We start from the raw sequence: 13981 nt of genomic DNA on the forward strand, positions 1-13981 counted from the left end.
TCGAAACTTTTTAGACAAGGGCCAACCCCACGGATTGCGCTAGACCCACCTTCCAGCATCACAGCACACCTCCGTCCTCCGCATCACCGCCCTCGAAGAGCTCCCCGCCCGACGACGCCCACCAGCCTACGAGGAGCTGAACCGCCAACATGCTTCTGCTCGACTATCAGAATGTCCTTATCGAATCCCTCCTAAGGGAACGAATCAATGGGTGCGCCATGCCCCGCTGCCTTCCGCTCCGCAGCACCAGCCAGGTAGCTAACAGCACATAGAGGAGCTACCGCCAACATTGACCAGGTCGTCTCCGACTTCGATGGCGTCACCTTCCACATCTCAACACCCGAGAGCAAGACCAAGATACTAGTGTCATTGCACATCAAGTGCTTCAAGGAGCTGGTCCAATACGGTGCGCAGGCAGTGCTGGAGCGAGAGTATGGGCCTTATATCGTGGAGCCAGAGTCTGGCTATGACTTCTCCGTGCTGGTAGATTTGGAGAACCTGCCAGAAGAGCAAGGTACGGTCTGTTGTCGGACTGCTGGAACGAGGTGCTGACGGTGTGCAGATGCCAAAGAAGACCTGGTCAGGCGCGTTTCCCTCCTCAAGCGGAACGCCATGGCTGCACCCTTCGAGCAAGCCTTCGACGAGTTCCATGAGTTGCAGGAGGAAGCCTCCAAGTACACATCCGAGTCGGCGCCACAGGGTGTAGCAGAGGGCGGTGCCGTGCGCGCGATCCACTACCGAGAGGAGGAAGCCATCTACATCAAGGCCAGCCACGACCGTGTCACCGTCATCTTCTCCACCGTCTTCCGGGAAGAGACAGACAGGATATTCGGAAAGGTCTTCCTTCAGGAGTTCGTTGACGCCAGGCGGAGAGCTATTCAGAACGCACCACAAGTGCTGTTCAGGAATGACCCGCCGCTTGAGCTGCAAGGCATCCCCGGAGTTGACAACTCTGGCTCAGCTGAGATTGGCTACATCACATTTGGTGGGTCGCCTAGCACGATTGATTGTACGTCCTGCTAACCTCTGCAGTACTCTTCCCTCGCCATCTCGCCAAGCAACGGCGCGATGAGGTTATCTCACACATTCAAACCTTCCGCGATTACTTCCACTACCATATCAAGGCTTCCAAGGCTTTCATTCACACAAGAATGCGCAAGCGGACCGCAGACTTCCTCCAAGGTATGTTGTGCTATCCTGCCTGCGCCAGGCTTATACTGACAAACTACAGTCCTTCGCAGAGCCCGACCCGAGACGGAGGAGAAGGAGAAGAAGACCGCCAGCGGCCGTACTTTCAAGGTCCAGGCATAGACGAAAATGAGAGATCGTTTCGATTACAAGGCGGCATGCGCTGCACATGTCTAGTCAGTTGAGGAGGGTCATTGATGGCCAATGCAGGATGAAGTATCAGAGAGAGCGTACCATGTAGTTAGCGATGAATGAACCCGCCTGATAACAGGCAAAAGCAAGCCTACCATCACATTCATGCCTGCCATTCGGTGTATAACATGAGTCCATACCCAAGTCACTATGCCGTGCGGGGACTAGCGCAAGTCGCGACTGCCACTCTGAACGCGTCCCCTGGCACACACCCACCTTGTGCCGAACCAGCGTTACCCCTCCCTGCAGCCAACCGCCATGTCCGAAGGAACCAGGCCAAAATACGACAACCTCCCGGGCATTGACACCGCCCCGGACATCTATGAGACCCCCGAGCTCGCCGAAGATGTGTCTACAATCCAAGCCTCCACCGCCGTTTCCGAATCCGACGGCGAAGGCGACGATGACGACCCGAGAGACTCTGCAGTTCGTCACCAGCGACTCCAACCCGACCAAGCCCGCAATCGCTTCCAGCCTTCACGGATAGACGCCCGCGGGGTCGATTTCTCGGACAACATCACCGCACAACGGCAGTCCTACCGCACATCAACACGGCGCCAGCGAAGGCGAGGCGAGATAATAGGAGATGACAGCGATGAAGAAGAGGAAGGCTTTGCGAAGAAGCTATTGCGGATCAAGCGAGAGCTAGCCGGGTTGGAGGAGGAGTACGAACGAAGAGTGGAGAGCGGGGACAAGTCCAAGATTGAGGAGCAAGACCCGAGAGACTTGATGGAGACCATAGCAAGCAAAGTCGACACCATATACACAGCACACAAGGGCGGGGCGCGGGGCGCACAAGCTATACTCGACCGGACGGTACAAAAGTTTGAGAGCTACAAGCCCTTTGATCCTAGCACGACGCTCAGCGAAGCCATCGCAAACAAGCCGCCACTACCAGGCACCCAGATTCAAAGGGGTCAGCTCGAAGTAGTGCTGAATCACGCGGCAGAGTTTGATAAGCGCATAACGCAGATTGAGAACAATCTGGGCCTCAACGGGAACACAATGCCGGAGCTCAGTGACCAAACGCCTTTTCCTGTTGCTTCTACTCTGACGAGGTTGGAGCAGACGCTCAGCTTGATTGGGGATGCTTCGAGCAACAACTTGGACGCCGTCACACAGAACGTCAAGAAGCTCACAGCAGAAGCGGAGCATCTGAAGGAAGTTCGGCATGAAGCTGCACAGGCTAGCTCAAATTCTGGCGACAACAAGGCGGTGACCTATCCAGACCAAGAGGCTAAGATCAATGCGCTGTATGGCACATTGCCTTCCATCGATAAGCTGTCGCCCGTTCTCCCTCTGGTCCTCGAGCGTCTGCGCACACTGCGACTCGTGCACACAAGTGCTTGGCAAGCCGATCAAGTATTGACTCAGTTGGAAAGCCGACAATCCAAGCAGGAGCAGGAGATCAAGCGGTGGGAGCGCCAACTTGAGGTTCTGGAGAGGGACTACAAGAAGGCCGAGGCCACCACGGTCAACAATGTCAAGACCGTTGGGAATGATGTGAAGATGCTGGAGGAGAAGATGGCCAAGCTGCTTGCAGGAGGCCAGGAGGAGTAGGTGTGCCGTGCGGACTAAGACTTCGCGGTCACCACTGCCTTGATCCAGTTCAGCTGTGCTGAAGTCACGCGGATATCAATACCCCCGAGATGCTTGCAACAATCCTGTATCGAGACGCCCAGCGCATTCGGTAGGCGTACCCGGTTATAGCATGTCGATCACTTTCGAGATACCCAATAGACAGTTGCTACTCATAATCAATCAAACCAACACCGTGTTTATCTGTAGTTGTCGTCATCCTTCACATGAAGGCTGGGAATGGATCATCGTGATACTAAACTTAAACGCCGGACGCCACCGGACACATGTTCCCCGGGGGATCAGCCAACCGGAGTGGTTGGCTCTCCGCGCGTTAGCGAGTGCCTATCCCGCAAGCTGTGTACGAGGTCGTGGACGCATCTGAGCATAGTTTCGCAAGCACTAGCTGCTATTGCGCCGAAGCATGATCGGTCAACATGAGGAGAACATGGCCACGCTGGGAAGTAATCTTCGTCATGATGCTGCAGACGGCTAGGTGGAGCTATTGTGGTGTGAGGCAGGCGATAGCATCGGCGATTTCCACGTCCAAGGCCGACCAAATTTATGTTCGAGCTTCCCTCAATTGCTCTTCCGCAACAGCTGAACTTTCTCCCAACCTACCGGAATTATCGCTAAACCTCCGCAATGGCTAAGCGCAAAAATGAGGCGCCTGCGCATGGCAAGGCGAAAAAGAAGAGAGCCATCTCTGACGACGAGGCGCATAACAATTTCCGCAGCGGTCTCTTCGACAGCAAAGTACTCGAGGGATATACGAGCGAATACGCGGATTCGCAGCCGTATGCATTAATCTCCGCGCTTTCGACCCATGACGTTCTAATTGAACCATAGCTACAAGCACGCCGTAATCCATAACCTCGTCGACGATACTCTCCTACGCAATGTCCGCAACGAAATCCGCGAGCACATCCACTTTACGCCCAAAGAGACAGACATCTACAAGATTCACCAATCTGGCGATCTCGCAAACCTCGATGGCCTCCACGACTCTGCGCTCAAGCGCCTGCCTTCCCTGCTTACCCTGCGCGACTCGCTGTACTCGTCTGCCTTTCGCAAGTACCTATCTTCGATAACAGGTTCTGGGCCATTGAGTGGTGTCAAGACGGACATGGCAGTGGTAGGTTGCGCGACGCATTGTCTGAGGAACTGTACTGACTGCGGCGCAGAATGTATACACACCAGGATGTCACTTACTTTGCCACGACGACGTCATCGGAAGCCGGCGTGTAAGTTGGATTCTGTACCTGCTGGACCCTGACATTCCTTGGAAGCCAGAGTGGGGAGGCGCATTACGACTCTACCCAACCGAACACCTCGAGACACCAGACGGCGACAAGGTTAGGGTGCCACAGCCGGACTTTTCGCTATCGATACCGCCGGCATGGAACCAGCTCTCTTTCTTCACCGTCCAGCCTGGAGAGAGTTTCCACGACGTCGAGGAGGTCTACAGGAGAGGGTTGGAAGAGAAGGCAGAAGAAGACGGTGGTCGCGTTCGCATGGCCATCAGCGGGTGGTTCCACATTCCGCAAGAGGGCGAGGAAGGCTACGAAGAGGGTCTCGAAGAGAAGCTGGCAGAGAAGAGCTCGCTTGCTCAACTGCAGGGAGGCAAGGCGGACGTTTTCGACGAGCCGCAATCACACTGGGTCGACAACCCAGACTGGGAAGAGCAGGCGAAACAAGAGGACGACGAGCTGACTGAAAACGACATTGATTTCCTGATCAAGTTTATGAACCCAAACTACCTCGTTCCGGACACAGTGGAGGAGCTGTCAAACATGTTTGGCGACGAGTCGTCGTTGCGACTTGCACAGTTCCTGTCTAACAAGTTCTCCGCGCGGTTACGAGAGTACCTTGAGTCGAAAGACCACGAGGCGAACCCAAGCCTACCCAACAACCCGCACTCCAAGGAATCGATGGTAGGTGTCGCACGACCGCCACACAAGCAGCGCTATCTCTACCGAAAAGCTATCCAGCCAATACCGACCACGCCGTACCCCGAGAACGACGGCATGACACCATACGACGACCTCGTCGACATCCTCTTCCCGCACCCAGCGTTCATGAAGTGGATCTCTCTTGTAACCGGTATCACACTCACCAAGAGCAACATCTTCGCGCGTCGTTTCCGGCGAGGTCTCGACTACACACTCGCGACCGCCTACGAGGAAGAAGACCCCCAGCTAGAAGTTTGCCTCGGTATCACGCCCTCCCGCGGCTGGGGCGACGAAGACGAGGAGCCTGAAGAAGGCGCCGAGGAAGAACCCAAGCAAAACGGCAGCAGCAGCAAAAAGAGCAAAAAGAAGGGCAAAGCCAAAGAACCAGAACCCAAGCCCGAAGAGGAGGTCGGCGGCTACGAGATGTACATGGCCGGCGAAGACGATGCCGATCACCCCAGCGTTCCCACCGGTGAAGCTTCAACGTCTACTGGTGCAGGTCAGCGCCGCAAAGCAAAGGCCGATCCTGCTATCTACAGGTCTGCGGCTGATGACGAGGACGATGGTATCTTGTTCAGTCAGCCTGCGGCTTGGAATAACCTCGCTATTGTGCTGAGGGATCGGGGTGTGTTGCGGTTCACCAAGTATGTTAGTAAGAGTGCGAAGGGGGATCGGTGGGATGTCTGTGCTGAGTATGGTGTTGAGTTTGGGGAGGACGAGGATGATGAGGACGATGATTGAGTAGGTAGGTTTGCAGTTTACATCAAGATGAGAATATGCGAAGTAGATGACCCAGCGATCATGTAGGCCTGACATCTAGATAAAAACATGCAAAGTAAATCACTCTGCGACAATATAGGCCTTACATTAGCTTGAAAACATGCAAAGCAAATGTCCCAATGACAATATACCTAGGCTCCTGGCTTCTATTTTGCCCTCACCTGGTTCATCACTTGTACATCGAACCAGCAATACGTATTTTAGTTGTACTGTCCTGCGTTAAACCACCTTATTAAAGAATAAAACTAAATATCCTAGAGTCTACGTTAATCTCACACTACGCAATTTATTCACTTTTATATTAATGTAGACCACAGACCTATTTACTCTTTTGCTTGAACGAGCTTAAGTCCGAGCTATATCCGTCGGCATCCGCTCGTAACCGACCCGTGGACTAGTGCGACAACAGCACCAGCTGTGCATCCTCACTCCAGGGCTCCTCTCATTCCGTGGGGTGCACTACTCGCCCGCTATCGTATCGCGATGCAGACACTAACCATTCCTGCCTCTGTTAGTAAACGTAAGCAGGCCTGCAAGAGCTGTCGGCAGCGCAAGAAGAGATGCGATGTATGTGCACCACCGTCCACGCATGCCGGCTAGGGGCTGATGATAGGTTGCTTACTACAGGCAGAACACCCGAGCTGCTCATTGTGCAGAAAGTTGAATCTCAGATGCGACTACGCTGTCACGGCCTCAACCCGAGATGATTGTACGTCATCAACGAGCCGAACAGAGCATCATGTTTCGGCATCACCGGCGCGAACGCAAGGCTTCGATACGATGCCTTTTGAGTCACCAGACTTCATGCAGTTCTCGGGCATGAACTTCGATCTTCCCAGATCCACTATCTCAGAACCCGTAGCACCTAGCTCACACTACCCCACCCCGGGATCTACCGCAGAACATTCCGCCAGTACGCTAGACTTGGATATATTGGAGAGTTTACAGTTGCCCCCACGACATGTTATCCTCCAACTCGGCGAACTCTTCTTCGAACATCTCTACCACATGTTCCCTTGCTTCCACAGGAAGAGCTTTCTGGCAAAGGTTGAATGTGGTGATATGGAGAAAGATGCCCCGCTTCTCCTATATGCCATGTGCTGCGTAACAGCTAGGTATCATCCAGACGCCTCAATCCGAAAGCGCTCGAAAGACTGGTACGAACAAGCACGTTTCTCCTACGATCTGACACGGCGAAGACCAGACCCGGCTGTCCGCACAATACAGGCCGTACTACTCCTTGTGTTCCACGCTTGGACTATTGGCGACTACTCTGCTAGCTGGCTCTTCTTGGGGAAGGCCTGGAGGCAGGCTGTTGTGCTCGGCTTGAACCGTATGGATGCCAGCCACCACCTCTCTGATACAATACCCATTAACGAATACTCATGTGCTTCTGATAATATCAACCGCGAGTCAGCACTCGAGCGAGAAGAATCCCGACGAGCACTTTGGCTATTGTTCATCATGGATCGAATGCATGCATGGCCGACGGGCTGGGCCCATGCTATACCCGAGATACAATTCAAGGTCGATATCCCGGTTGCTGAAGCAATATTCCAGGGCATGAATCCTGAACTGAGAGATAACTACATCACTAACTTACCGTTCACGAGAAACCTGTCGCGTCTCATAAACGCCGTATCGGTTCTCAAGGACTCCTCGAACGTCTTTCACTACGTGATTATAGCACACGTCCTGCTTGGCCGGGTCGGTGAACTGTTGTGTTCTCTCCACACCTCTCCAGACAGCCCTGAATATGCTGAAGATTGCACCGAATTAGACGACATGATTGTCAAATTTAATCTCAGCCTCCCGCGCACAGCGAGTTCGATTCTGGAAGCGTTACCAGCTGATCGCGGTCATGTCGCATGGCTACACATCATCCTAAACACCATGACAATCCTTCTACATTACCGACGTGAGAAGCATGTTTCAATCGAGGAGTCGGCTTCGCAGTTCACACTTGCTGTGATAGCGGCTCAGAATATCGCGCAGATTGTCAAAGATGCGTCGCGTATATCCATCGACCTTCTGCTCTCTGCACACATCGGGTCTTCGTTGTATGTTGCAGCATGCGTGCTCGTTATTCAGTGGCGCGTCACCGGCGACAGTAGCTTCAAAGAGGACGTGGACTTGATCGCCCTTCTATTCGGACGCATGGATGAAGTGTTTAGCTTTCTGGGGTTGAAGTTCAAGATCGCGCTTGAGCATGACGTGCAGAAAAGTCCAGAAGAGCTACAGAGTCTGCGGAAGCGGGGGTTAGAGGGTGTGTTGGTTGACTGCACCAAGTGGACTCACGTCAAAGAAGAAGTCGAGAGAAGGGGAATGAATCTCGATTTGTCATAAGCACACAAAGTAGGTGACTTGACGTGAATGTAGGCTCCAGGGAGCCCCCAAAAATCTATATACCCTCCTCAAACCAGACGTTCATCGCCTCCACCACCGCATCTTCACTCCCATACTGCTTGAGAAGCTTCTTGACAAACGTTCGCTCCTCGCCATTGTTCATGTTGCGGCGGAACGTGTCTTCGCCAAAGAACACCATGCTGGGGAAGAACCTCAGATTTGGCAGATCGAGGTCTTCTTTTGCCTTTCCATTCTCCCAGCTTGCAAAGGCCTTCATGCAACCGGTAAAACTCCTCTTTTTGCCCCGTAGGGTCTTTTCCATTACCCATCCCAGGCAGACAAAGTACTGGAGTGGTATCATTGCCGAAGCAACTTTCCAATTGGTGATGCGCACCACGATCTTGATGTCGGGGTTTGCTTTGGCATATTCGAAGATGGCTTGACGCCGGCGATTCTCTATCATGAATTCACCTTGGTGAATGATCGCTATCTCGATGCCGCATTTGATTTGCCTCAATCGGAGGTCTTTGTCGGTGTGCATTCGCACAAAAGCTTGGCTCTCTACCTTGATCTTGTGCATCTTGATCTCCAGCCACTTTGTCTCCGCGCGCAGCATCTTGCAAACCGCATTCAAAGGGTTTGCGGAAACCGCTTCGCGGAACTTTGAAGAGGTGACAATATGGCCATTGTCATCGAGAAACCACACCAAACCAGTTTCTGTCTCGCAAGCGAGTCTTGCGATGCGGTTGCGGATCTCTGCTGGGAGCTTCAGCAGCGGGGACTGCGTGTCATTCTGGTCAATGCTATATCAATGTTAGTATTGTAGTTAAATTGATCGTAGTCATGTACTTACATCTTCTTGATCTCGCCGGGCGTATCCTCCAGGCTCAGGACCCCGTTCTCCTGCAGCTTTGGTGGCGCCCTCGTAGTCGGCACGCTCACGATTTCGCTACCTTGTAGCGTCGGTGGTGCCATCGTAGGTGGCAGGTGGTGGTGTGGTGTTGAGAGAAGTGAGTGTAGGATACGATGTCGGTATCTGGGTGCGACAGAAAAGTAAGAAGCTGCGACAGACGAGACAAAGTATCTTCTTGGGTGCGACAAAATATTAGGTGACTGGGGAAATAACATGATGTCACCGCAAACGGGCGAGATGAGATTTCAAAGTGAAGGTGAAAGTGAGACGTGAGCGTCAACTCACCGCTACTGCGCAGACACATTGGGCTATCTATCTACCTACTCGGTACCTACCAACAATCGCCCGCCGTCGCTATTCACCTGCGTCCCGTTCGCGAACCGATCCTTCATGACCCAGCCATATGCCTCCGCTATATCTTCCGGGCGCCCTAACTCCCCCGTCAGGCTGCTCCCCTTCTTCATCTTCTCCATCATCTCAGGGGGAGCGCTTTTGAAGAAATCATGGAACAACTCTGTTTGGATCGCGCCGGGATGGACGATATTCGTGCGAATGGGAACCATGTCCACCGCCAGACCGCGCGTCAAGCCCTCAACTGAGGCGCCGACCGCTGCGCCTAGGGTCCAGTTCGGCATTGGGCGATGCGTGTTTGTGCCGCCTGTGAGTGTGATAGAACTGTTGGAGCTTTTGGGCATGTAATCGCCCGTCGTAATGAGTTTGGCCAAGGCACACGGGGCGAGAAAGCGAACTGTGAAGCCTTCCATCAGGGTATTCACGTCGATCTCCGCAACTTTGGGCAGCGAGAGCGGATTGCCGGCTGTGAACGCGATATGATCGATCTTCTTCTCGCCGTCCTCGGTCACTTTGTCCAGCATAGCCTTCAAGTTGAACTCCAAGTTCTCTTTGTCCATAAGGTCGACGGCGATGCCTGCTACATTGGAGTCTGGTATGCTTGGGTATAGAGATCGCAGCATCTCGACTTTTTTGTCGACTTTGGTTTGGCCAGATCCAGAGATCGTTACGAGTGCGCCGGATGCGAGGGCCATGTTGGCGATGGCATAGCCGATCCCTGAAGTGCCGCCGAAGACAAGGACGTGGGCGTCTGCGAGGCGATTTCGGTGAGCCATTGGAGAAGATGAAAGGCTTTCGAAGAGATATTGATACGTGTCTGACTAAGTTTGCAGCAAATACAAGAGTGGAAGCTTGTGGTGGACTTCGGACATTGACATGATTGTCGTCTTTATATGTCGCATCTCCATGGTCCTTGAGCGGCCTCAAGCCCACGGGCGGCGGCAAAGAGAGGGGGTCTAACTTCGCTCCGCTCCAGCAGTTCATCGCCGTCTGACGGGGACTGGCGGGCTCGGACGTAGTATTGCGGCTTCGAAGTCAACAACGGAACTGGTGACAAGGCGGGCTGGCGGTGACGCTAAGGCACGAGCGGTGCGGCGGGGTCTTTGAACCATTTGCGCACCGCCCTCCATCATTACGCCCGACGAACGACTTCGCCACATCTACTATCACCTTCTGCAATCCTACAGGAGTCACAATTCCATCAGTACTCCGGCCCATCTCCATCCAAACGTCGTCGCTCAATTCATGATTAGGTCACGTGACTTTGCCGCTCCCGACACGCATTTACCCAAGATTAGTGTCTCGAAGCGATGTGCCACTTGTCCATCTTTTCGTCTCTCACCAACATTCTTTGGACGACCCTCCGCGCATCCGTCTACGCGTTTAGTACCTTCCTGTTCCGTGAAGCTTACATTTCAATACGCCCCGAGCTAGGCGAAACTTGGTGCCTAGGTGGCTTCCGGAATCCTGCGTAGACGTCTCGACTCTCCAGCAGGGCGCTTTGACTGGACCCTGATACCGCCACGAACTATAGAGCCGCATCTATTTCCAATCTTCGCGTTAGCACGAGAGCGCGTCGACACTATAACATTTCATGCAATATGCATGATTTAACCAGCATTCGGATCCGCTGCGAAGAAATTTGTTGAAAGGCCTCCCATCCTCATCACCCAGGGAAGCTCGCTTGGTGCGTTGGACTCTCAATAGCGCCGGATAACTACGCAACGCGATACGACGTATCTTGCTAGGGTTCCAGGGTGTCAACGAGTAGATCGAACGCTCCTCGAAGCGCCGAAGAGATGGAGGAACGAACGCGTGCTCAGGAAGTGTGCAGAACAAATCCACCTACCCGTAGATCCTTTACTTGACGTTCGACACCGAGGCTGACATTGCCGGGTCGGTCCGCGACCCATTCGTGCATTCACCACATCCACCAACCACATCCCAATTTCTCCCACCTACCAGAAGTTGTATACTTCGCTTACGATCCTGCCAATTACAAAAAGCGCTATGAGGCTTCACAATAATGCCAAGATATACGCCCCGATCTAGTCCAGGGTCGAGTACAGGCCAGCGGGATGAAGCGAAGAAACAGTCCACGATGCTTCGCCAGATACCTGCATACCATGTATGTGACAAACCAGCCGAGATTTACAAGCTAATCACGAAGGCTCTAGATTACACCGCTGGAATACGTATAAAGCCTCAGACAGTCTTCCCGCTGCAGCTTTCAGCACCCTTCTCCAAAACTCATCAACCGCACGTATCGTCCGAGCATGAAGTCATCTTATATCCAACTGCTTCTCGGAGCCTTCTCTACTTGCCTTGCATCGCCCCATCCGAAGATCAGAGACGAGACCAATTCTCTGCCCTCAAGCGCCGTAGCGTCGAGGGCTGCGCCAAAATGGATCAAGATTGACGATACCGCGAGGATCAATAACGTCATCACTGTAACATCATCTCCAGGTGTTTCAGCTGCCAACGATGGTCTTTACATCGTGCGCCCAACCGGTCAGATCCAGCGATACATCAACAGCGCTTGGACAACCGTCGACAACTACGAACAGACCTATCAGATCGCCGGCGCTAACGGCAACCTTTGGCAGAGGCACCTCGATGGTGGTACGTTCCGCTGGCTGGGTCAGCCTGGAGAGTGGGAGTCGACGAGTGGTACAGACACGAGTGTCTACAACATCGTTGCCGCGGGTGATCAGCTCTTTGCACAACGAAAAGACGGCTCCGTCGCACGCTTATCTGACGGCGCTTGGGTTACCATCGACCAGCCTCCCATCACGGATAGTTCCAGCTCGACCCAGATCCTGTTCGACGATGAACTCACAATGTGGAATCGTCTCTACAATGGCACCATCGTACGCACGCCAGCGCCCTACAACGCCGGTCAATGGAAGATTGTCGACAGCACTTACACTGCCAAATTGGCCGTGGGAGGTAACAACGTCTACAGATGGGATAGCAGCGCGAACCAAGTTCTCAAGATGAATGCGACAGGAGGGTGGACTCTGATCGACAGCGGCAGAGTAGTCAACAACATTTATGCGGTCGGAGACTATCTATATGTTGAGCTTCTGGACGGAAGTTACTCGCGGTACTCAGGAACACCCATGCTTTGGGAGACGATCGACCAGAGGGCTTCCAGAGGTGAGGTGGCTGGCGATCGAAAGGGCGGTCTTTGGCGCTTGATGGGTGGTGGTCAGATTTGGGAGATGGTGGTTTGAAGGAGACAAGACGCTTTCGTAATTAGTTCGAGATGCTATTACTGCTTCTAATGAATACAAATACATTTCTAGTGGTATTTCTAAATCGCAAACCCCGTTTAGCAGCAGACATCATCGCGGCGATGTACAAGACGAGAGAGCCACGTCACTTCATATGCCTCAACGTGGTCTCATTGTGAAGGCAAGCTACCGAATCGGACTATATGTAGTCCACCTGCGGCTACATACTGGATAGTACGCGGGTTCTGGGGGATGTTAGATATTCTGCAAAGACAGCCAAATACGGCTCAAGGAGCAGCTCACCGCAGGACTACTTCCACCTTCCTTCCGTCCGACTTGACGAGTTGTTCTTGGAGGAATTCGACACCCGCAGCCAATTGTGTATCGAGGCCCCTCGCATAAGTACCGAAGTGAACGCGTTCTATGCCTTGAAGCGACCCACAGGCCTTAATGAGCCAGTTGTGTTGCGGGGGGTCAATGCTATGGTCATTAGATGTACCTCGCGATAGCAGACAAGCAACACCGCTTGCGTAGAAAGAAACATCTCTCACATAGCCTCTAGCTCCCGGCGGCAAGTTTCTCAACCAGGCCATGAGCCTGGCTGGAGTGGTAAACTCGAGGACTGCGGAACGATAGGGCATGACGGCTGTCTCCGCGTAGATCTGGCGACACGTAGACGGTATGCGAAATCGAACGTGCACTTCAGAGCTCGTGATACAGCGGGAGTCGTGCTGAGGAGACGGGATTGGCGTCGTAGTCTTGTCGACATGGAATCGCACATTATCGAATACGTATTCGAAGACTTGATTGCGAAGTTCGGCAGGAAGTCGCAGTAGTGGTGAGTCGCGGGCGTTCGCAGCAGTTCTGATATACAAGGTCAGTGTCTATTTTGTACTTGTCTGGTAAACGGGTTAAGGCTTACGTGTCAGCTGGATCTTCAGGCATGTCGAGGCAAATACAGAGTTGACGAAGACAAAGTGTTACCTATATGTAGAAGTACACAGGATGAGCTACCCTGGAGGCTACCTAGGAGAGTCAAAGCGTTATGAGGCGCGCTTGCGGTTCGCGTTTGCGCCGGAACATACCTATATTTTGCGTACGTCATTGCTTTATTTACCCTACCTAACCAGGTACAGTTACCTCTGTATTCGCGTACATGTCATTGAATATACCTTCAGGAACGCCTAAGCAAGCATTGAATGCACCTGGGCGTTTGATCGACTCATAACTCTGGGCCAAGTAGATTATTGTAGACATATAAGGGCTTTATTAACATATAGGTATGGGCTGAATAAACCATTGTAGATATATGAGCGCTTAACTAACCTCTAGTTCTGGGCCGAGTAAGTCAACGTAGAAATACGAGCGCTTCATTGGCCTATAGTGTTGGGATCATTACATCATAGTAGGCGCCAGACGCCGATGTGGTCGAAGTGCACTCCCTC

At 53.0% G+C, this 13981-nt stretch overlaps 6 protein-coding genes across 6 annotated transcripts; 5 read left to right on the forward strand and 1 right to left on the reverse strand.

The window, feature by feature from the left end:
* Window positions 1-149: 149 nt before the first annotated feature.
* On the forward strand, window positions 150-1311 carry J4E87_009913 (uncharacterized protein; the record flags this gene model as incomplete). The annotated part of the gene is made up of 5 exons (XM_049381487.1): window positions 150-211; window positions 273-514; window positions 563-985; window positions 1033-1182; window positions 1232-1311. 5 exons carry the CDS (start codon window positions 150-152, stop codon window positions 1309-1311), a joined length of 957 nt encoding a protein of 318 aa, XP_049228815.1.
* A 327-nt stretch (window positions 1312-1638) lies between these two features.
* Window positions 1639-2940, forward strand: J4E87_009914 (uncharacterized protein; the record flags this gene model as incomplete). Its single annotated transcript, XM_049381488.1, has 1 exon — window positions 1639-2940. The coding sequence occupies one exon, from the start codon at window positions 1639-1641 to the stop codon at window positions 2938-2940; it is 1302 nt and encodes a 433-aa protein (XP_049228816.1).
* Window positions 2941-3603: 663 nt separating this feature from the next.
* J4E87_009915 (uncharacterized protein) lies at window positions 3604-5651 on the forward strand (the record flags this gene model as incomplete). Its single annotated transcript, XM_049381489.1, has 3 exons — window positions 3604-3755; window positions 3808-4093; window positions 4143-5651. 3 exons carry the CDS (start codon window positions 3604-3606, stop codon window positions 5649-5651), a joined length of 1947 nt encoding a protein of 648 aa, XP_049228817.1.
* Window positions 5652-6470: 819 nt separating this feature from the next.
* J4E87_009916 (uncharacterized protein) lies at window positions 6471-8036 on the forward strand (the record flags this gene model as incomplete). The annotated part of the gene is made up of 1 exon (XM_049381490.1): window positions 6471-8036. The coding sequence occupies one exon, from the start codon at window positions 6471-6473 to the stop codon at window positions 8034-8036; it is 1566 nt and encodes a 521-aa protein (XP_049228818.1).
* Window positions 8037-8091: 55 nt separating this feature from the next.
* J4E87_009917 (uncharacterized protein) lies at window positions 8092-10076 on the reverse strand (the record flags this gene model as incomplete). Its single annotated transcript, XM_049381491.1, has 3 exons — window positions 8092-8839; window positions 8890-8939; window positions 9285-10076. The coding sequence occupies 3 exons, from the start codon at window positions 10074-10076 to the stop codon at window positions 8092-8094; spliced, it is 1590 nt and encodes a 529-aa protein (XP_049228819.1).
* Window positions 10077-11576: 1500 nt separating this feature from the next.
* J4E87_009918 (uncharacterized protein) lies at window positions 11577-12536 on the forward strand (the record flags this gene model as incomplete). Its single annotated transcript, XM_049381492.1, has 1 exon — window positions 11577-12536. One exon carries the CDS (start codon window positions 11577-11579, stop codon window positions 12534-12536), a length of 960 nt encoding a protein of 319 aa, XP_049228820.1.
* Between the last annotated feature and the right edge of the window lie 1445 nt (window positions 12537-13981).

This window comes from Alternaria ethzedia (assembly GCF_023757985.1).
Source record: "Alternaria ethzedia strain BMP 0044 chromosome Unknown scaffold_40, whole genome shotgun sequence".
NCBI classification, from domain to species: Eukaryota; Fungi; Ascomycota; class Dothideomycetes; order Pleosporales; family Pleosporaceae; genus Alternaria; species Alternaria ethzedia.